Source organism: Lontra canadensis, unplaced genomic scaffold (genome assembly GCF_010015895.1).
Source record: "Lontra canadensis isolate GAN:19392208 unplaced genomic scaffold, GSC_riverotter_1.0 scaffold30, whole genome shotgun sequence".
Classification (NCBI taxonomy): domain Eukaryota; kingdom Metazoa; phylum Chordata; class Mammalia; order Carnivora; family Mustelidae; genus Lontra; species Lontra canadensis.
The window spans coordinates 3,707,428-3,731,518 of NW_022631024.1; the positions used below are offsets into that span (position 1 = coordinate 3,707,428).

Below are 24,091 nucleotides of genomic sequence, written 5' to 3' on the forward strand. Positions count from 1 at the left end.
ATTTCCCACTGGATTCCCATTCCCAGCCAAGCCGACATCCCACATCCGGTGCCCTGTCCCCTCACGCAGCCCTGCTTACGTTCCATTTCTGTAGCACCTTTCCTTGGCCAGCTCAATGCACATGGAAAATAAACAATAACATGAATTTGGAAGGTTGCCGGACGCTTAGGGGCCTCGGAGCTGCCACTGGCTACCAGACCCCCATAAACCAAATCTTTTTTCTTTTTGTTCCCCTTTGTACAGATCTAAAGGGTGATTGATTTACTGTTGTTTTTTTAAAGGAACCCCTCAGCTCAGTGACCCATTAACAGCAGAACTAATTCACTGAGCTACGATAACAAACTTACACCCGCAAAAGCACATTCAAGGCGACCACGAGCTTTGAAATGTTTGTTTTCCTTAGGATCTCTGATAGATGAGGTGACAAAAGCAGCTGGATGAAATTCAAAATGCAGAAGAGGATGGGGTTCTCAGGACCGGGAAGAGCTATGCACAGGGGCTGTGTGGTCAAGGCCAGAGGGTGGAGACCCTGCTGGGTCAGCTGCTCAGAGTTCCTTCCGTCCTTCCTTCCTTGGTGCTTCTTTCTCGGGCCTGACCACGCACAGAGTGAAGAGTCTAGAGCAGTGCCATCCAGTAGAACTTTCTGGAAAGATGGGCATGTCCCATGTCCGTGGTGCCCGGTGTGATCACCACTGGCCTGGTGTGGCCTGTGAGTGCTTCGAGCATGGCTAGTAAGACCAAGGAGTTGAATTGTTCATCTTTAGTAACTTTAATTAGTTCAAACTGAAATAACCCCACCTGGCTGGTGACTGCCATAGTGGTCAGCACAGGTCTACAGTTGTTATCAATTACCTGGGATACAGCACACGCTGCAGGAAACACTTCATAGGCTTCTCTTGTAGTATCCTCAAAGTGACCCTCTGAGGTAAGGACTATTCTTACTGAACCCATTTTACAGATGCAGAAAGTGTGGTTTCATGTAGCTTAGGCCACTTGCCCAGGGTCACACAAGAAAAAGGTAAGCCTTTTTCACTGCAGAGCCTATGCTATTGATCGGTGAACAATCTGGCTCTCTCCCTCTCTCTCTGATGCTAAGGCAGGTAGGGAGGGGCCCCAGTGCTCAGCTCCAGCAAACACTGGACAGGTGACGGCATTCAACCCCAGGTGCATAGGGTCCCCTTGAGCCACTGGATAAGCCCCGGGCAGATGAAAAGCAGAAGCCCAGACTCTCCTTCCTGAAGATGATAGGCCACCCTCCAGTCAGGGCTTCCTCAAGAGTACGAAAACCAGGCCTTGTCCGGCCCACAGGAGCAAGTGTCCGGTTACCATTGTTCTGCACGTCGGGGTCTTTCCAAATACACATCTGCTTCGACCGTGCAATCCCAGCTCTTAGGAATGTATCCGAGGGAAGGAAATCCGTGCACTTGTTTCAGGACTCAGTCCTAAGGATGTTCTCAGCAATGTTCATTGTCAAAATATCAATAAGGTATTTACTCTCTGCCAGGCATGAAGAAAAAATGCTTATATGCGTGAAAAATTAGAAACTGCTTGCAAGACCAATGAGCATGGATTGTTGAAATAAATCACAAGGCACCATATGATAGAATGTTGTGGGGCCACTAACGATAATGCAGAAGATGAAAGAGAGGAGTAAACAGAAGCTGAGGGACACAGTGGCACAGAGCACATAGTTTGGGAGTGCGGCACCAAATGTGAATCCTCCGTGCATTAGCCTTTGACAGTAGGCGAGGTGCCTCTCCAGGCCTCCCTGCCTTCCTGCATCCCATGGAGGGTCATCACACCGACCTTGCGTGATGGCAGATGTACTCATGCAGATGAAGGACTTAGAACTGTCCTTGGTACCATAACTGGTGCTCTGTAAGTGATCATTCCTAGGAGTATTTGTTAACTCTTTAATGTGAAAATGGTCACAGAGCCTTGTACGGTGTAAGACCTGGCATATATACGTGTGTGTGTATGTATATATATAAATGTATGTATATACATGGTGTAAATGTATTTCCGATAATGAGAATTATAAATATTTACATGCAAAATACACACATAGATCTATATGCTAAATACTCGTATTATCTCTAGGGAATGAGTTTAGGGGGATGTTTATTTCTTTGTAACATTTTGGATATATTCCACATGTTTTACAGTGAATAATCATTTATTGCTATTACTATTAGTATCACTATCATTATTTAATAAAAATCAAAAAGGCAGTAGCTCTTACAAAGGGCAGCTCCGTCATCCCTACACTAGAAACGGGTTTGCTTGTTAAATGCCCTTATTAGCTTTAGGAGGTGGTTACATCACTGTTCTCTGTGTTACTGTGGGTAAAAACAAGGCTGGCCAGGGAGACAGCATCATGCTCCCGGTTCTACAGTACACTGCAGCTCTGGCCCTGGCCTGACCCTCTGTGCTCTGTGGTCACCATGCTCCAGAGGGGAACGTGTTCTAGAGAACCAAGTTCAGTTAGCAAACTCAGGCAGGGCCCCGAAAGCATGGGGCTGGTGCAGGCTTTCCCAGTGATGAGATCCCCAAAGTCCTCCATGCTGAGGGCTAGGATGGGAACCGAAGAACAAGAGGGGCTGGTTGATCCTGGAGCTCAGATGTCAGGAGGGGAAACATGTGGAGGCAGGAAGCCAAGAGGGGCTGACTCTAGACATGAGCTAATTGAGACAGAGCGTTTGTGACAAACGGAAACCCTTTGACCCCTCCCCCCAAGACTCTGAGAGCAGCTGAGTCTTTAAGCGATACACTGTGGGACAGACGCTCACGGACTTCTGTGCTCAAGTTTAGATACATTTCTGTTCCCTTACCAAGTTTTGTCACCTATCTGTTCTTCATACTCCTTTTTATTGACAAATGTAGAAATGGCTAATTTTTAAGTCGCTAAAGGAGAAATGCACTTCTTGGGGAAAAGAAAGAAACAAACAAACCAGAGTGAATAAGGGGGGAATATGCTGGTTTCCTCCTCCATTCGTCTTGATAAATACTCTGTGTGCTCCAGCTCACCGAGTCCCCACAGCAGCTCCATGGAGTGGGGTTGATTCAATGTCCCCAATTGTACCTGCAGGACCTGATTTTGAGTTACTTCCTTCTTTTGGAAATGACTGATTAGTATTCTCTTTGGTGCTGTGCCTTAATGTACATGGCCATTCCCCTCCTAATAGACGGATGTGTTATTTCTGATATTTTTCTTTAAAGATTTTATTTATTTATTTGACAGACAGAAATCACAAGCAGGCAGAGAGGCAGGCAGAGAGAGGAAGGGAAGCAGGCTCCCTGTTGAGCAGAGAGCCCCATGCAGGGCTCGATCCCAGGACCCTGGAACCATGACCTGAGCCGAAGGCAGAGGCTTAACACACTGAGCCACCCAGGCGCCCCTATTTCTGATATTTTTACCATTATAAATGATGCTCCAAAAAATATCCTCATACCTCTATATTCCCCATATTTGTTCATGAATATCTGTCTATTGAATTCCTGAGTGTGCTATTGCTAGATCAAAGAGAATGAATATTTTACATTCTGGTTATTTTTTTTCCCTGCTTCTGGTTCTCTCTCCTCTCTCTCTCTGTCTCTCTCTCTCTCACACACACACACACATACACACACACACACACACGCAGGAACTGTCCCTGTCATGAGGCAGTGAGTATTACTGAGCATTATGGTTCTTTGTGCACTACTGCCCTTAACCTTCAGCTGAGTTCTGAGGGAAACATTCTCGGTGTCCTCATCATCGCCATCTACAGTGGGAAGACAGAGGCCCTGAGGGCATGAATTCACTTGCCCACTCGACTCTGCATCCCTCACACGTTGGTCTAACTCTTTAGCAGTACTTATGAGCCATTGTCTCTTCCCCTGCCTGTGACCTATTCAATGGCTTTCCCAGGGGTGCTTTTTTGTACTAAGAATGCGACGTTCCTAGGAACAAAGAAGAATTTACCCGATGGACTGGCCCTTCTTAGGCTAGACGTTTGGACTCTATTCTCCAGGCAGCGGAGAGCCATAGAATGTTTGTTATCCAAGGAGTTAGATGGCTGCATGTGGGCTTGAGAGAGATGTATGTGACTAAGGGGACTTGTTAAGGGAATTGGGCTCTTCTGCTTTGTCCAGACCTATGAAAGATGTGCCCGGGTGCTGGACAAGGGACCGGCCTACAAAAATTACTAAGGGGATCAGAAGAAGCGTCTGTGTATAACCTTTCACTCCTGTCCCTTCCCCAGGCTGGATTCTCAAGGTCCCATCCAGCTACCCAGCACCTGCTCAAACTTATTTTCTGTTTGTTTGATAAGGCGAAGTGAGTTTATGCTGCAGGATTCCCAGGGGCGGGTTTATTTTAAGATCTGGTGAGCCCCGTGCTCCTCCGTCTGGGGCCCAGCTGCGGAAACCCCAACCGGGCAGACACCTCTGGGAAATGATATTTTTGGAAACCTATCCAAAACAGTGCCTTGTTCTGCCTCCAGGGCAGCCGAATGAAGCGGTTGGAGGGGTAGACAGGAGGCAGCCTCCTTCCTTGGGAGGTGAGTCTCAGACAGTCTTCAGTCCACATGGTAGAAAAGAGAGTAGGGCTCAAGGTCATTCGATCTAAAGACATTTAAGAGATTATATTCCAGCCCACTCAGACTTGGGCTCACATTTTATTTATCAAGCACCTGCAGGATCCTTTTCCCATACAGGGTCTCACTTAGGCGCAGAAAGAAGTTCTCACGTCGATTAGAAATATGCTCTTGGAGTCCAGAATGCCTGGGTTCAGACCTCACGTGTGTCCCTGGCATTGTGATCACAAAAGAGTTGCTTGGCCTCTCTCAGTCTTCATTCCCTTCTCTGCACAATGGAGCAAACTGTCGTATTTACTCCCCAAACAGTGGGAATGTTAAATATGTCCAAAGCACAGGGCACCACGTCTGGCTGATACTAAGCACTCGGTGGGTAGCCAAGTGACAGTACTGTCCTCGTTCCCAGCATGGACACTGAGCCTGGACTGTTCCTGGGCCTCCTGCCTCTCTAGCTGTGCTCCCTGCAAAGGACACCACGTCCCTGCGGGCCTGCAGCTCCCTCTCCTACAGTGCCTGACCTTCCTCTCCCCATCTTAGCCATGCAGTCTGGTTGACCTCAAGTACCTCCTTCTTCGGGAACCTCCCTGGGTCCCTGTCTTGGCCCACGGTGCTGTGTCTTGGTCATCAGTGGTCAGCATCACAGACTCTCACTGTCTTCTGATAACCTTGGCTCGTATAAGAGACTCGCCTTCACTCTCTAACTAGACTGGTCGCTCCTCGGGGGCAAGACCCTTTTTAAATTTTATCTTTCTGTGGCCTGTGGCCCAGAGCAAAGAGTATGGGTTAGATGCTCAGGGGTTAGTTTGAAGGACAGTATCACTGCGTCCATGGACAGTGGAACGAACGAGCAGATGAGTGGATGTGAAGGAGTGAGGGAGTGACTGAACAAAGGAATGAATGAATGAATGTAAAGGAATGAACGAATGGGATATTTGGGGTGACTGTTGAGGGAGGGACAGAATAAGGGAATGCATGGCTTACTGACCAGGGATTGGGGGGCCTGTGGAAAGCCATTTGTCTGGCCCTTGTCCTTAACTGTGACCTCTGGGCTGCTCCGTCCCATCCACCCTCCCCTTCCTCCTGTTCCCTCTTACCTGTCTCCAGAAGTGATGACTGCACTCATTTCTTCACAGACCATTAGCTCTTGGGCACTGGAAGAGGCCAGCTCTGCATTGGCAAGGGCTGGGGTGCTGGCTGGCTGGCCCCCTGGGAGACGTCATGCAGCAGTGGGTTCTTATCTCTCCCTCTGCCCACTTGCAGATGACGACTGCACAGACTCCTTCACGCCCAATCAAGTCGCCAGAATGCACTGTTACCTGGACCTGGTCTACCAGAGCTGGCAGCCCTCCAGGAAGCCGGCGCCCGTCGCCCTGGCCCCCCAGATCGTGGGCCACACGAGCGACTCTGTGACACTGGAGTGGTTTCCACCCATCGATGGCCACTTCTTTGAAAGGTGAGTGTGGCCTGTGCAGTGTCGATCCCTCTCTCTCCTGCCGAGAAGAGGGGAAATTCCAAAGGGAAGCTGTTTTCTTCGTCCCCATTCTTGTTCATCTGGAGCCCCTAGCACCTAGCCATGACTAGTCTGTATAGACACAGGGCAAATTTGGGAGTCAGGGGGTAAATGAAGGAGTGCTCATTGGAATTAGTAAGTAAAGATGCGTGCTTCCAATGAATGGATGTTTAGCTTTATTTTATTATGAAACACCTGGAAACTTACTGCCTCTGTCTTCTGGGAGAGAGGTGCTGGCCTCATCACCATGAGCTCGCGAGCTGGAATTGCCTCTGGTCAATGCACAGCTGTGATATATGTGTAATCTATATTATATATGAAGGTACATATGTGTGTGTATACATACATATTCATACGTCATACGCAAATACACGTACTTGAATACACTTGAATATATAAATACATATCATTAGAATCTTTGTGCCTAGTATTTTGTTGTAAAATGGAGGATAGGATTTTTAGATCAGGGATGATAAACTGAGGCACGGGAGTTCTGCTCCCCGGTCTTTCACTTATTAACTGTATTACCTTGGGCAAGTCATTTTCGCTCCTTAACTCGTCCTCTCTGGCAGGAAAGTGGGTCTAATAATGCCTCAGTGGCCTGAAGACGGGGACGTGAATCCATTGGTCTCTCGTGGTGCCTTTCAGCATTGACACCCCCTGAGGACCTCAATCTTTAAGGGAAACAGATTCTGAAGAGTCAGGAAAACAGATTAAGATGATGACATCTACACTTGCCTATAATTTAGGGCTTATTAGTGTATTACCCCCCCATCCCAATCCTTCTTGGCATTTTGTCGAACACTGATGATATACCATTGATGATGGTGAAAGGAATAACCAACTAATGATTAACTAATCATTCTCTGTGGTTATGGTTGTTGCCATTTTTCAACTCCTTCCTCTAAGCCATATTCCGTATTAAGGCTTTATATGGAGAACAGAGATAACTATGAAAGGGAAATCATCAAGGAATATCTGGGTGGCTCAGTCAGTTGGACATCTGACTCCTGGTTTCATTCAGCTCAGGTCATGATCTCAGGGTTGCAAGATTGAGCCCCACCTTAGGCTCTGCAATCAGCGTGGTGTCTGCTTGGAATTCTCTCCCTCTCCCTCCTCTTCTCCTCCCTTCGTTTGCATGTGTGCCTTCTCTCTCGCTCAAATAAATAAATAAAACCTTTAAAAAAAAATAGGGGAATCATCTTCCTCATTTGCCAGGTGAGGCATGAATTAGAGTGGAAGACAGTAAGAAATTTGACCAAGAGCCCACAGATGGTGCTGGGAGCCTGGCTCTGACTCACATTTTGCAATGTCTTATCTTGGGCCCCCATGTGCTTTCATTAAGTCCTTCCAAAACTTAAATTATGAAGGAGGTATTACCCCTCCCCTCAAAAGAACCAAGAAAGGTGGTAAGGAGCTCTCATTTGTGTGTGTATGTATAAATACATATTAGATCATGGTACCACAATAAATTTAGGCTCCAATTTTCTCCACTACCAACAGTCCCTGAATCTAGAACCTTTGTTTGGCAGCTGGGTGAATGTGTTCATGGTGGAAGGAAATGCACTCCCCGGCCTTCTATAAAGCAACACCACCCCCACCACCCCGCCTTCCCCTGCCCCAACCGCCCTCACTGGGAGCTCAGAGCTGGGTTTGGGAAACGTCATGTGACACTTCAGAACAGACTTTCCAGCAGCCTGTAGATTTATTTATTTTTTCTGTGGCGATGAGAAGTATCAGACTTTTGGTCAAGCCTTGGCCTCAGTTCCACTTAAAAATGGAAGTTTTGTAAATGAAGCTTCCCGTGTATGTATTTAATTTGTATTTCATAAAGCAGTTATTGTCCATTAAATAAATACCATCTGATTGTTGGAAACCTATTGGAGGGTTAATTGTTGTGTAATGAGATATGTCTCTATTACATAGTACCCTCAGCTTCAATCAATATGTTTTTAATAACCTATAGTCAGTTGGTACTTGAGGCTCATACAATAGCTATTCTGTTTGGTCTGAGATTTCATAATGGAGTTATCATATGTTAAATTAAAACTGACATTTTAGAAACATGTCTAATTAGGGTTAACAGCTATGTAGACGATAGTCTATGGCTAAAGGAAGTCTATCCACAAGTTCAATAAATTGCTGTAAAGAAATGGAGCGATCAGTCTCCCTACCCTCAGAGTTTGTACACCTACAGACTGGCTTGGTACAAAGAGCACAAGTTTGCTGGCAAGTTGTCTGCACTCTGTCCTTAGCTCCACCACCCCTGGTCTTCCGGACCTTGTGCAAGCCATCTCACCTCTCTGGTTTTCTCTGACCTTCCGAATCTTCTTCCATAATTGTGCCCACTTCACCTGGATTTTGTGGGGAATTCAAGAAACGTGACATCCGTGATATGCTCACACATGCACTCTATGTTCAAGAAATACTAGCTCCCCTCTTGTACAAACCCAGAGCTGTTTAGGTACTTGAAAATTCTCTTTCCCTGCAAAATCTCTGGTGTTTTCCACTACATCCATCAATGCCAACCTCTCGCCCCTGGCCATCCTTACGTCCTCCTGCTGTTCCTCACATCTGTGGTCTAAGAGAATACAAGGGTTTTCCTTAAGAAAACATATTCAGATCCTCCCACAGCCTGTGTCCTCACACATGGGCAACTGAATAAATAATTCAAGGCCACCCCTGGCTTTTCTAACTCCTTTATTTTTATCTGTCTTGCAAACATGTGTTGACTGAATGGTTTCAGTTATCTGAACAATTGGTAGTGGTGTATTAGAAAGAATTCTGGACTCAGACCCAAAAGACCTGGGTCTGAAGTCTTTGCAACCTCATTCATTTCCTCCTCCTCTTCAGCCTCAGTTTTCTGATCTGTAAACCAAAGGCCATCTGGCCTTTTTCCCTATTCCAAATCTCAGAACCCAGAAAATGACTTGAGTAACCATTTTCTCAGTTTTCCCAAGAATGGTGCATGACGAGTACCATGCTAGATGCATGGGAGAGAAGTTAACTCATCACACACGGTAATCTGAAGAATCACTGTTCAGTAGGACTTCTGCAGTAATGGAAATGTTCTGTATTTCTGCTGCCCAATATGGTAGCCATTAGCCAACTGGCTACGGAACATTTGAAATGTGAAAAGTGTGAAATTGAATTTCTAAATTTATTTAATTTTCATTAATTGAAATTCAAAGACCCACATGTGGCTGCTGGGTGCTGTATTATTAGCAAAGACTTTAGGCTTTGATTCTGATGGAAGATGGGTAAGAAAGATGATCTTGTCCAGTGTTAGCATCTTGTACTACTGTGGTTTCAGTGTGTGTGTGTGTGTGTGTGTGTGTGTGTGTGTGATTGTGTGTCTGTGTAGATACAGGCACAAATAAAAATCAAATAAATGCCAAACCTAAGAAAACATATACTCCTTGGATGTGTAGGATACTGCCTGATTTTGGTAAAGCCTGTATCTACTCTATGACTTTATGAGCTATGATCTCGGCATGATTACTTTGTACTAATGATCTTCTATTTCTGAATCTGTGAAGTGGGAACATCACCCACTGCCCAGAATCACACCATTGCATTTAGTTGCCTACTTTGGCTTTACTTTTGTCCTTCACTTCTGAATCCATGTTTCATTCAGCATGAAGACCAGTCTTTTTAAAATGTAAATTAGATCATGTCACTCCCTGACTTAGAGTGACTCCAGTGGCTTCCCACCTCTTTTATGTACAATCTGCGGGTGGTCTACTGGACCTCCCATAATCTGGTCCTTGCCTACTTGTCCAGCTGCTTGTCTTAACACTCTTTCCTTCATTCATGACTCCTGTCACTCAGACTTCCTCTGGGATCCCTATAGACCAAGGCTTTTCCTGTGCAGGTCCTTTACCTACCTGAGATTACCCCCGGAATGCTTTATATCCACTCTTCATGTCATCCTTCAGCTTTTACCATAGATGGCTTCCCCTCACTAAGGTCTTTCATGACTGTTTCCATTTTAATTAGCCCAGCGCACCTCCCCCACCAGTATTCTTGCTTACATCATCCATTTACTTTCTTTCTGGAACTTAATGAACCCATAATTTTATATCTGTTTATTTGTTTATGCACTATCCATCTGGCTGCAAGCTCTATGAGGTGTAGGTAGCATACCTGATTTCCTTCCCCTTGGATAGCCTAAGTCTGGAACTTGTACAGTTCTGGCAACTAGAGGCGGTTCAATGACTACCCACTGAATGAACAGATGAAACAGTGAATGAATATGTGAATCAGTGGCTGAATATGAGGGAAAGTTCTTTGTGGAGCTCTGTGCAAACAAGGCGTGTTTACTGTCAGGTGGATGATGGTTTAGTCACTCATCAAAGTATCTGTTAGAAACCCAGAATGTGTGAAGAACTGATGTATAGGGGACTATAGGACCATCATCTAAAACAAAGTGTCTAAAGAAACAGAAAGAAAGTCTCAGTGACCATTAAGGTTCATGTGGTTCCTGACTCCATCCCAGAACTTTTATAATCTCATTGTCATCATAGAGCCAGTCATGTGACCCTGAGCTGCCACGCTTGGATTGTGGTCATTGTAATGGAACTCTGCCCTCCAGGGTGAGGAAGTCTCTCTCTGCGCTCCTCATTCCCCACCTTCAAGTGTATTTCTATAATTCTTATTATTGCTAGTCCAGGAGTAATTCATAGATATTCAAAATATATAGAAAGTTCAGAAAACCACAAGGAATAAAAAGGGAGGGGTAATCATCCTATACTCACTCCACCACCCAGAAATTCGTGTTGATATTTTGTGATGTCGAAGTTATTTGAACAGCATTGAGAAGCTGCTGTAAAGTCAATTTTGAATAGGATTTTTTCACTGAACGTTGTAGCTTATGCATTTTTCATGAGATTTCATGGAATATTTTTGCAACGACTACTTACCATTTCATTGAACGTATTAATCTTAGGCTATTTCATCATTCTCCTTTCACTGGATATCAGTGTGCTTGCAGAATTTCTACCTATGTATGATTTCACATTAACAGTGATAAAGCAGGATGAAAATCCATAGTTTGAGAATCTAGACTAGGTTAGTTAAGAGTCATAGCAACATATCTGAGTGACTGGTATTCATCTATCTATCTATACCCCAACCAGCCACCCACTCACCTATCCACCCATCCACTCATCTATCCATCCATCCATCCCTCTACATACATGAGCCACCATATAAGTAGATCATCAGGAGGGTGATCTGTTCAGTTATAGGTTTGGGGATGAACTTCCTGGTAGCTGTGTGGAAGAGGAATGGGGAACACCAGCAGGCTGGGGCTCGCCAGCATAGTCCTTCTTACCATGTGAACCCAGGGGCTACAGAGCTCCCTTTGAAGGGAAGGCTGCCAAGCTCCCCCATTGCATCTTTCAGGTAGCTAAAGGATAATGATCCTCCTCGGAATGTGAGAGAGGTATTGGCAGGACCATTGCATTTTGAGAAATAATGGGCTGATCCCTCTCCCCTCCTGGCAGCTGCCTCCTAAACAGATACCAAGTCTGGAGAACAAGCAAGATCCCAGAGGCCGTTGCAGCTAAAGGGAGATTGAATCCAGATACATAAGACACTTGAGAGTAGAGGAAGCCACCGTAATATTCCATTGCTGGGGCTCTGCCTTTCAAGGGATTGGCTTGCCCCTTGGAAAGCTGCTAAAATGAATTAGATGCCATGGGAAGGAAGCTGCTTTTGACTGTTAAATCAGAGGTGATTCATCCATCCCCAGAATGTCAGGCCTGGAAGGTTCTATAGGCGTCATTGGGGGTTCAGCCAGCTCATTTTCAGATGAAGGAACTGAATCGTGCCTTCTTTTTATTTAATACCTAGGACACAGGATGGTGCCTGGCATGTGGGAGGTACCTGATAAACACTGTTCAAAGAATAAAATTTGAGGTCAAATGGAAATAAAGATTTTTTTTGCAACCACACATCAAATCCTCAGTAGGGCTTTGGATGTCTGATGAAACTAAGATTAATGTGGATGTGTAAGCCTTTGGACTGTTGATTCTGTACTGCTTGAAATTAAAGATGTGTCTACTAGTAGGACAGAAGCCTCATAAGCCCAAATAAGATCTTTTTCTGGGCTGTGGGGTGGAATTTCACTCATGGTCATAATCTGGAAACTTTGGCAAGGATAAGGAGGATAGGGATAGCATGGAATTGTTGTGTCTTCTCTCCTGGTGCTTTTGGCCTAGCCAGATCAGGAGCTCATTCAACTGTTCCTAAGTCGGTGCATCTCCCTTCTTTCCTTGGCCTCCTAGAGAATTGGGATCAGCATGTGACCTTTGCCTGGAAGGGAGAATCCTGGTGCAATATGCCGTCAACGCCTCCTCCCCGATGCCCTGTGGCCCATCAGGACACTGGAGTCCTCGAGAAGCAGAAGGTAAGCTAGCCTAGAAGCTCATTTACAAGTTGGGGGTGCAAAGAACAGCTCTTTTGATGTGGCCTTAGGATGGTAACCATCTTCTCTGCATACTGTCTCATTTGATCTTACGATAGCCTTGCAAGGCCAGTTTATTTTATTTTTGTCTTTTTCCTTAAGCTTTACTGAGACCTAATTGACATATAACATTATAGGGTTTACGGTGTACAAAGCGATGATTTGATACAGGTATCATGGCAAGTGATTATAGCACAATAAGGTTAATTAACACAACTGTTATCTCATACTTTTTGATTGTCTGTTTGTGAGCTCACGTACAATCTACTCTCTGGGCAATTTTCAGGTATGTGATAGAGTATTGTTAACTATAGTCACTGTGGTGTAGTTGAGAACCCCAGAGTTTATTCATCATACAACTGGGAGTTTCTGCCCTCAGCCCAAAATCAGGCCAGTATCCACGCATCAATTCAGCACATGTACTCTGAACTCCTGCACTGTCCTAAGTATGTCATCCCACTTTACATACGAGGAAACAAAGATGCTAAGATATTGAATGAGTGCCTGAAGCCACATGCCCGATAAAGACATGGCTTGTATGTGTGTCTATGTGTGCCTCCAGACCCTGGTGGCCTGTTGATGCACAGAAAATCCCCTTCCAGAAAATCGCAGGTACTTGGGGAGGCATCAAGGTTTCAGTTATCTTTGTCTTCTTCATTTGTTGTGGAGAACATCTAGGACACCCACACACATGGTATGACGGTCCCTCTTGAAGTTTTTTGCCACGTACCCTCCTTGTTGAGATCAATCTATCAGCAAGACACTGGAGGGAAGCACCTCACCATTGCCACTCTTGGTGGGCTTTTCCCAAGAGAGGACCCTCCCCTGCCCTGGGGATCTCCCAGGCCCTCCAAGGGGCCAGCAGTCTCTGTGCTCTCTTATGGCCCCACTTGCTGCCAGACCCACTGGGTTTTCTGCAGAATTTAAGAGAGTGCATTTCACCAAATGCTTTGTTCCACTGGCACTTGGCCCTGACAGCAGCCACTTGGAACTTAGAGAATCTCGTGGAAAGTTGCCTTCTCAGTTTCCTTCCATGATCCCTACCCTTCTTTAGGGTTCAGTTCTAGTGCCCGCAGCCCTGCCGGCAGAGACCCTGTGTTCTGTGCTCTCCCTTGCCCCCCGAGACGTGCTCCACCCATCGGTCTCTCTTGCCCCTGCAGGGCAGCTCTCGTCCACGGTTCCTGGGTGGGGACACCAGCCCATCAGAGAGAGCTGAATCGGATTCCTCCCTGAGGTTCAGCAAGAACTCCCCCCGTTTTCTTTTATATTTTTAGAAAGAAGGTTGAGAAGAAAAAGCCAGAGAATAAAGCAAGGGAGAGGGATCAGAGAGGAGAGTGAAGGAGAAAAATGACAGCACTGTACTTTGTTATCTTCTAAAGTAGCTTAAAATAAAAATGAGAGAGCTGAACTCAGGAACTCTAAACAAATCCATCTGGAATGTAAAGCGAGAGGGATGTCTGGGAGAAGCCCTCAGTTCATCCCCCCAGGATCACAGGCTGTCAGACTTGGAAGGGGGGGCCTGGCTCATCTAGCCCAGTTCCCACCCAGTGCAGGAATCCCCCTGGTGCCCTCCCTCACCCAGGCTCTCCTAGCACCCGTGCGTACATTCCTGGGCCTTGTTCTAACTCCATTTGTTAGAAAGTTCTTTCCGACATCTACAGTCGTGACTTTTCCATCCCAGAGGAACCCACGTTGGGTTCTCACAGAAGAAAGGGCATGTCCCTGCCAGCTGTCAAACTGTGTCCGTGCAGGGTGACCCAGGCCCATCTGCGGCCACCATAGGAGCTGTGTGCCAGGCACTGTGCTGAGTATATGGCCAAGACAGAGCTGAGCATCTAATAGGCGAGTCAGGTGAGCAAAAGGGTGGTTATCATCTACCATCGGGTGCAGCGAGGCCCATGATAACTGAAACACAGAGTGCCAGGGGAATCAGGAAGAAGCCGACCTCGTCCAGACCTGAGACTTTATCACTGCCCCAGTGATTAAGGCACATTTGAGAACATGAAAGAAGTTTGGTATGTTTAGAGCAGAGTTTTGGGGGTTTTTTGGTGTGTTTTTTTTTTTTTTTTCCAGTGTGATCTGAGGGTTTATGGAGTTCCTGGAGACTTTCTAGGGTATCCTCAAAACCGAAAATTATTTTCATAATAATGCTGTGGTAATTGCTTACCATTGTCACTCCCCTTCTCTCCCGAGAGAGCAGTGTTGCTTTCCAGTGGCTTATGTGGAATGTGATGTTATTACTGCTCTGATGGCTAATGGAGCACATGCTTATGTGTTCTCGTGTTTGAAGTTTCTCAGTGTCCATTTGTACCATGATAACTACCAGTAGACGTAACCCACATAAATGAAAGCTGTTCAGTAATGCTGAGAGCTTAAGTGGGTTTGGAGCATGAAATGTGAGGTGTGGAGTAGGGGGAGGTTGGACTGGGTGTTCCCTAATGACTGGATGAGGATGGGTTTATGCAGAGGGCAGCAAGGAGACACCACATGCCTTGGTGGGGGTCTGGGCACACACATGGCACAATGGGTGTGTTATGAAGATTGCACGGGCTGCTGTGTGGTGAAGAGCCTCGGGATGGCTGTGCTGGAGGAAAGGGAGCCGCTGGGTGGCTATTTCAGGAATCCAGGAAAGGGATGGTGGTGGCCCTGGTGTGGCCCATGGCAGTGAGAGAGGGAGCGAAGTCAATGGAATTGAGAGATATTTGGGAGGTAGGATCAGCAAGACTTTCCGCCAAGACTTCTCTGGCTGAAACCATCCTGGTTTGTTCTCCTCGCTGCATGAATGAAATAATTTTCAGACATCTCCCCACACCTCCATCCAACCCAGCTGTCAACTGGCTAAGTCAGTTCTTGGTTTGCTCCTGACCCTCTTAAAGCATGAGATACAGAGTCGAGTTCATCGGGAAGTGCTGAGCCCCCCGGCTCCTTGAGCTGACTCAAGCATGCAAGGAAACCCCACAGCCATGGGTTTTCCTTCAGGATATGCAAATTTAGTACAATGCAGGCCAGGAAAAGACACTGTTCTTTTTTTAGAGCATCCTATTACAGGCTCTGTGATCCTTTTGGCTCAGACCCTTTTAATATCCTTGAAGAAATAAACTTTTCCATGAGCCAAACTCTGCAATTTATTTCTCAACTCATTTTCATCCTATTTATCTTTGCGTGTTTAAGTTTTTGGACTTCCCAAACTAACATAAAACTCCCAAATCCATGAGCAATGCCAGACATATCTTTGGAGTTGGGGAGAGAGTATGGGATGGGGGGTGGGGTTGAAGAGGACCGGACCTTGGTTCGAGCCCTGCCATCAACGTGCTCTGTGCCCTTGAATGAGTCACTTAGCTTCTCTGAAGATAACCTCTCATGTACAGAATAAATGTCCCCTGTAGCTCTAATATTCCGTGGAGCTGTGACTTCTTTAACTCCATATTAATAAGATAGAAGGTGGTTTTTTTTTCTCATTTAACAAATACTTGCCGCACACCCACTATTAACTCCATTAAGTCCATTCCGTGAAATTTGGGTAAATACAGCCACAGAAATTTTTGCCTTTGGCCACAGAAAGTGGTTGGATGCAAAACAGACCCTGTTTTCCTATCTCTTGAGCAAAAACTCTTATTTCACAGATGAGTATTTCCTGAGGTGTTTGATGCCACGGACACTCGTTACCTAGGGTGTGGATAGCCAGACCTCATCAACTCAGATCTCAATTAAGATCACGTGCACAGGGGCGCCTGGGTGGCTCAGTGGGTTAAAGCCTCTGCCTGCAGCTCAGGTCATGATCCCAGGGTCCTGGGATCGAGTCCCGCATCGGGCTCTCAGCTCCGCGGGGAACCTGCTTCCTCCTCTCTCTCTGCCTGCCTCTCTGCCTATTTGTGATCTCTGTCTGTCAAATAAATAAATAGAATCTTTAAAAAAAGAAGTCAAATTAAAAAAAAAAAAAAGATCATGTGCACAAACATAATATAAAGCATTGCAAGGGCTGGGTTTTCCATGAGAGAGGAACACGTGGCACTATAGTTGTTTTCATTTTTATTATTTGTGTGAGGCCTTTCCCCCTTTTGGTGCCCAGAATATTTCAGGTGTGCTGAAGTATTCTTCTGGAAGAAACTTGGCACCAAGTTCTTACAACTAAATTTGTGTCAGCAGCTGCAGCGTCTGTACACAAAGATACTTGAGGGATGTCTGTATGGATCTTCATAAATGTAAATTTGAATCAGCGTACGTATGTCTAAATATATTTCACACACAGAGATGGCCTCACTTCCAGTGGACAGCTTATATAAACACGTAACTTTTCATTTAGTCGCCATATATACAAAAGGGTATGTATTAACAATGAGGTAACAGTACCTTTGCGCTTTTCCTCCTTCCCCCTCCCTTCTTACTTTCTCCCTCCCTCCCTCTTTGCTTCCCTTCCCAAACGCCCCCTTCCATGTCTTTCCTACCCCTCCCTTCCCCTTTTCCATTGCCCTTCTCCCTGCCTCACAACCACACCGTCCTTGCTCTCTTTTCCTCCTTAGTCAATTTGGTTAGTCCTCATCCCCTCTGATGTTCCCTTGTCTAAGCCACAGGTGTGACTAACTACTGTTAGTCACACTACTGTTAATTTCTCCCCTGGTTTCAGTAGACTAGAAGCTCCATGGGGCCAGAGACCACTGGACACAGACCAGGCAGTCAATAATTATTTTTTGGATGGATGGATGGGTGGATGGATGGAGAGATGGTTGGATGGATGGATGGATGTTTGGATGGACAGATGGACAAATAGATGGATGAATACATAGATGGATAGAGAGTGTCTATGACTCTCAACAGTGGTTTGTCTAAAAGACAATTCTCACTTGTTTGCTTACAGTTTTTCACTAGCCAGTCCCCCTTGGTATAAAATTCCGATTCCTTAAAATGACCCTGGAGCCCTTCGTGACCTGGGTTCTGTTTAGCTTGCGGGCCTCGTCTCCTGCCGTTGCCTCGTTGTGCTCAGAACCATAGTCTTCTTCTTCCTCCCGTTCTCTCTCAGCTCTTCTCTGTCTTGGTCTACCTCTTCCTCCCAAGCTTTTCCCTACTAATTCCTCCCGATGTTTCATAACAAAGCTCCATATTCATGAGCATGTGCTAATAGCCCCTCCCATTCGAGTTCTAGAGCACCCCTGTGACGTCAGTATCTTCAGAGTAGGTGGCGCGATGAGAAGCTGTAGAGCTGATCCTCTAGCCCAGCCTCCATTGCTTCAAATTTTGGCACGCTGCCTGGACCAGCACTATCCCATAATATTCTGCTCCCCATCCAGGGTGGACTTAGGCACCGGACTCTCAGTTCCCCCTTGTGTGAAATGATTTTTGTAAGACCTGTGCCCTAGACTCACTGCTAGGACAAAGAGAGCAGAGGCAGGTAACGTGCTTGGCGCGGCACCACGCATCAGGGGATGGTAGGTTCGTGGAGCCTGGTATGGTCAGAGGGGTTGTGGCCTTGGTGATGGTTGGACTCAGCATACCCCCAGGGCTCTTTTTCACATGCAAGCGTTTATCTCTGATAAGCGGACAAGCACACACTTTGCTAAGATCTCCATTCCTGGTTATGTACTTGAGTGTAATGTCCAGGCTCTTGTTCCTGTCTTTTGGAAAGCTTTTGGTCCCTCTGTTGCTTAACAAGAAACCAGGGAGAAGGCAGGAGCCAAACACGTTTGTCGCCTTTGCTCTCTTGCGGCTGCCACCACTGGTAGTCATTTTCTCCAAGGAAGGGAGAAGGTTGCTCCATTCCTTGACAGTTCCCGGATAAAGTGTGCGGAGGGGGAAGAATGCTCACTGGGCAATCCCTACCAGCAGGCATCAGCATTCCATGAAGCTCTCACTTTTTTAACTCCATATTAACAAGATAGAAGATTCGTCATTTCACAAATAGTTAGTGAATGTCCACTTTGGTTACTATCTACGGCTCAGGCGCTATATTAAATAACGGTGCCTGGTATTGAGTGAAATAGAGGTGTAAGGGGCAAAAACAGTAACTGTCTTATGGGATCTGGGTGACAATCAGGTGAATAAGTTAATGGCCAGGGAATGTGCTTCCCATGCATTAAAATGCTACCCTCACTAGAGCCCAGTGAGTAAGGGAGATGTATGTGCCAACAACCCACAAAGCTAAGAGAATCAGGAACTCCACTGAGTTGGAAAGTCTCTAGGAAGAAAAGCTTCAGCCTCCCTAAGGAGTCTTATTTGTGCCTTTGACTTAAATCACTTCTAATCAGCCTTTGCTGCAAATAATGGATAAGCTTTGCCAAGGAGTACTAGAGGAATCCTGTAGTTCCATCCATCTCTTCCTGCTCTGATGTGTTCTATCTAAAAAGCCTTTTGAATTTTCCTCACACTGTTCCCCTCCCTTTCTTTCCTTTCTCTTCTCTTCTCCATCTCCACTTGGTGTCTTCTCTCTTCTCCCTTGGCTGGGCAGAGGCACAGAGATTACAGACATTGTTATAGCCTTCTCTGTAATACCTTTCCCACCCAAAATGGTTTTCTGGTTTTCATATTGTGAATCCTGTGATGCTATAACACTACCACAAAGCCATTTCAGACAGAGATTGCCTTTTCCTTTTTGCTTTAGAAATGTCCAGTGCCCTACCTCCCACCAACCAGCAATGCAAAAGAAGAAAAAAATGTGGCTAATAGGACAATTTGAGATCTTCCATGCTGCCATCACCAGCTGATCTGTATCTCTTGCTAGACTCCCCGAAACAAATTAGAGCCAGTCGCTACACTGAGTCCTGATTACTTTTCTCAGCAGTGCAAAGGAGAGCTCTCTGAGGGTCTAGGGCTAATGATCTCAGCAGAGAAAAATTCAGAAGTCGCTGCAGGCTGAGATCAGTGGGGATGAGGCATTGTCTCCCCAGGGAAGGAGTAGAAGAATCCCTCCTTCCTTCTTCCCCCCCACCTCACCCAATACTCCTCTTCCTGAGTCAGACTGGACAGAGCTCTGAGGAGCTTAGTGGTATGGAATGACCTCATGTGGCGAAGAGGAGGAGAGATAAGATGGCTCCAGGACCTCCTTCCAGCTCTGTCTTTCATGGTTCTAGACGGTTTCCTCCCAGAATCCTCAGTCCGAGGGGAGAAATGGTCTGTGCTCACCTCTTTTTTGCTGAAGGTTTCTGGTTCTTCTGTCATTTCAAGCAGGTTGTACTGAAAGCAGTACTGCAGGGATCCTAGTTTATTTTAGTGGCCTCTGCATGCAGTAGGGAGAATAAAGAGTATGAACTTCAAGATGAGACAACACTGGGTTCTAATGCTGACCTTCACATCAAGCTGTGAGACTTTGATCAGTTCACTCCACATTTCTGAGCCTTAGTTGCCTCACCTCTGAGATGAGTCTTTGCAAGAAGTAAGCAAGTTCAGGAGATGTATGGGTATTTGGCAAATGTGTGTCCCTCCCTTCTTTCCATCTGAGGCAGCAAAGCCTACAAGTAGGATAGGAAGAAAGAAAGTTGGGGCATTGACTCAAGAGTAAGATACTCACTTGAATGTAGTTTTGGCCAAATGTTTGGTGATTCATCCGAGAACTGTATCGCAGGGGTGGAGACGAGCTCTCTGTTGTGCCTATAGCTGATACACTAGAACACTGAGAATCTTCCTTCTGCATTCCCCTTTCTCTGAGCTCAGGTTAGGCCAGTCTCTCCTAGCGTCTACAGGGCTTTCAGGAACTCATACCCTCATCTCTTCTCCATAGGTCATCCAGATGTTGAACAGCCCTGTAAGTCCAGTGTCCGCACCTGGAGTCCAAATTCAGCTGTCAACCCACACACAGTCCCTCCAGCCTGCCCTGAGCCACAAGGCTGCTACCTTGAACTGGAATTCCGCTACCCCTTGGTCCCTGAGTCTTTAACCGTCTGGGTGACCTTTGTCTCCACTGATTGGGACTCTAGTGGGGCTGTCAATGACATCAAACTGTTAACTGTCAGTGGGAAGAACATCTCTCTGGGCCCTCAGAACGTCTTCTGCGATGTCCCACTGACCATCAAACTCCGGGATGTGGGTGAGGAGGTGTACGGCATCCAGATCTACACATTGGATGAGCACCTAGAGATTGATGCGGCCATGTTGACCTCCATTGCAGACAGCCCTCTCTGTCTAGAGTGTAAGCCTCTGCAGTACAAGGTGGTCCGGGACCCTCCTCTCCACGTGGACGTGGCCTCCCTCCTATACCTCAATAGAAGATTCACGGACACGTAAGTGTGCTCTCTGGCTAGGGAGATGGTCAGGTGGGTGGGGTACAGAGAATGTAAGGAGGCTCAGAGAGGCCTGTCCTAGAAGGAGGTTCATGACTTCTAGGGATTCATAACCTGGCATTGACTGTAGTACTGTCCTAACATGGCAGGGGCGATACGGTGGGAATCGTAATACACAAGGAACCAGAAAGCCTGCCTGGGTTTTTGGTGAGAGCTCTAATGTAACGCTAAGACTCCCAGACCTCTCTTAGTTGTCCCAACAATAAAATGAAAGAGGCTGAGTAAGATTAGCCACAAGAAAGCCATGTATGACTCATGAAGTTGGAAGAGCTGAAGTTTGAAAAATATTTCCTTTTTATATTTAATTGAAGAAGATTTGTGCATTGTGATTGCTTTTCCAGTGAGTGAGAAGAGAATGAAGTTATACCAGGATGCCTAGAAATTGAGCATGTTTCCATGTATTTGCATGAGAATGTTCCTGGAAGGTGAATATAGCCAGTCACAGTCCTTTTTGGTTCCCTTTTCTGAAGTGGGAGAGAGGTTCATACTCATTTGATCCTTAAGAGTCCATAAAGCTCTAGGTCTCCAGGAGCCTTCGGGGATACACACAGCTTCTCTGTGAGATAGTGCTTGTCCATAATATTCATTTCTCAAGCCACCTCTTCCTCAGACTTCCTCGGGATTTGTTTTAGGAAAGAGACCACCTTACGATGACCTCATTAATGCTTTGCTTATATGCCAGACAGTGGGCTGAGATCCTCACATCTTTTACTCATTTCATCCTCTCCATAACCACAGCCCAATTATCCTTCTTGTTTTACAAAGAAGGGAATGACGGCTTAGAGATGTGAAGTCATTTGTCTAAGATCACATAGTTAGGGAGTGGTGAGATCAAGGTTCTATCCTGACTCCTAACCCAGTGCCTTCAACCAATTCAATTAAAGATGTGATTTCAATTTCTGCTTTAATCTAACCGACCTAACTTGGGTCCCAAGAATCTATGAAGTTAATCACTAGACTTTGGTTGAACATCTACTATGTGCAACGGATATGGGCAGGGAACACTTGAACACTTGGATACTGACAAGAACAATAGCTCAGAAGTCAGATACCTTGTGTTTAGCTCCAGCCAGCCCACCTACTAATTTTAGGTAAATCCGTCAATCTCTTTGAGCCTTGCTTCCCTCTTCTGTGTGATGAAAATTCTCAAGTCAGTGGCTTCTCTGCACCTTTTGTGGCACTTTCTTTGGTTCTAAGATGATATAAGGCCCGATCTCTGCTCTGTCTACTTGAATATACTCACTGAGCCAATCATTAATAGAAACCAAATTTTGGAGGAAACTTTTAATCTTTTTAAGAGACAGAACCACTTTCAAACACTTTACCAGCACTCCCTTTTACATGCCAGCAATTAACGTGCACATCACAAGCAGACCCATGCCCATTCATTGACTCAGAGATGAAGAACATCTGGTCAAGAACTCAGAGGGAGCACTCGGTTTGTGTTTGAGAATGTACTTAAAATTTAAAGGATCATCTTGCCTTGAAAATATTTCATAACTCTGTCTCTTTCATCTTCTTGCTCGTCTAGAGTGGTAAAGCTCTATAGATATGCATCCACTTAAAATTTCTTTATAAAACAATGGAGAGAAGAAGTCATAGATGCCTTAAACTCTCAGCTTAAACACAGCTTTCATTTTCTGCCTGGAGTTGTGCGCCTGTAAGACCCGACATGGGCTGGCAAGTATGGAAGGGCAGAAATTCAACTGAAGACGTGGGAGCCTCCTGAGTTCCATTCCCGGATAGTCTTGAACTTGCTCTACAATCTTAGGCTAGTTGCTTACTTACCCTTTCTAGCTTTCAGGGGCCTTAATATATAAAGAAGTCATACTAGATTAGGGGTTCTCCAAGTCAGTTGCATGTCATGGAAATTTGGAGCATTTTTAAATCCCTTGTGTTTCCCCAGCATCCCCTCTATGACCCCTCCTCCACCCCCATCCCACCCCCAGGTATTGAATTAACTGGTAAGGGGGATAAAGCCAGGCCATCAGAACTTTTAAAATCTCACTGGATGATTATAATGTGCAAACACGTTTAAGAGCCACTGCACTAAAGCAGGTTCTTAAAGTAGAGCCCCAGACCAGCAGCAGCAGGACCCAAAAACTTAGGGCAAGTCCTTAGATCCCAGCCCAGACAACTGAATCAGGAACTCAACTGTGGGGTCTTCCCAAATGACTCTAAAGCAGGTTCCAATTTAATAGCCACTGCTGTAAGTGATCTGGAAGGCTCAGGGATTTCCAGGGTCTCTTTCCCAGTACTTATTCAGTTTACAAATATGTTTTGAGAATGTTCTGTGTGCCAGAGTGTTCCCTGGGATCTAGGTATTTCAGGGATGACCTGACCCCTTTCCTATAGACATTCACTTTGGTACTGAGGACTTTAACCACGTGGTTAAAAACACCCAGTCCTGTGCCACTTTGCTTCCAGAACAACCACTCTTCAGACCCGCACTCTCATATCCCATTCAGTCTTTGATTCACTCAACAAGTCTTTCTTAGGCCCCGCTACAGCATTTCAGACACACGGACTAGACTGAGGCCTTCATGGACTTCCTCTATGTCTTTCTCGAGTCCCAAGGAATTTACTAGAGACCTAGACTGGACTACATTTCCTGACCTGAATGTTCTCTGAGACTCTAAAAAGAGTAAAACATCATTCCAAGTCAACCTACCATTTCAACTCCTTTATCCCTTGGTAATTTGAGTTCTGAACTCCAACACAAATACATTTGTGTGTGTGTGTGTGTGTGTGTGTGTGTGTGTGTGGTGCGGTATGGTGTGTGTGGTGCATTTTTCTGCTTTCACATTTTTTCCATATCAAAAAAATTGGCTCTTATACAAGTTCTATATAAAGACTGTTTTGGAGAAAAAGAGGAGAGAGGGAAAAAATGCTTTCTTTTTCTTCCCTGACTCAACCCATTACATGGTTCCCTTTGACCTTTGTCTTCATTTTTTTCCCTCAACAAAAATATTTATTCTTTCCTTTATCTGTGCTGGAGATAGTTTCCCAAGGTATGACATTGATGAAGGGAGAGGCTTCTGTGCTTACCCAATGGACACTACTAGGAGAGTGATTACTTTTGGCCAGGAAGAGGAAGAAATGTGGAACTTCTCTGTTCTATGGAAGCCCGTCCATTGAATGAGAAGGGACACTGGTGGAGGAAAAGGGGACCAGCATTGACTCTGCTACAAACTCACTATATGTTGTGCAGACACATTGTATCATGGCTTTGGGCTTCAGTTTCCCTCTTTGTAAAATGAGGGGGCAA

The 24,091-nt window shown here is 45.7% G+C and overlaps 1 protein-coding gene across 1 annotated transcript in view; it reads left to right on the forward strand.

Annotated features, from left to right (window-relative positions):
• The window catches only part of PAPPA (pappalysin 1), a 233,049-nt gene that overhangs the window by 60,988 nt on the left and 147,970 nt on the right, over positions 1 to 24,091 (forward strand). The window contains exons 5-7 of the mRNA XM_032865711.1: positions 5,838 to 6,030; positions 12,378 to 12,499; positions 20,265 to 20,763. Of these exons, the coding sequence (XP_032721602.1) occupies positions 5,838 to 6,030; positions 12,378 to 12,499; positions 20,265 to 20,763 (814 nt within the window). The remainder of the gene's footprint in view (positions 1 to 5,837; positions 6,031 to 12,377; positions 12,500 to 20,264; positions 20,764 to 24,091) is intronic.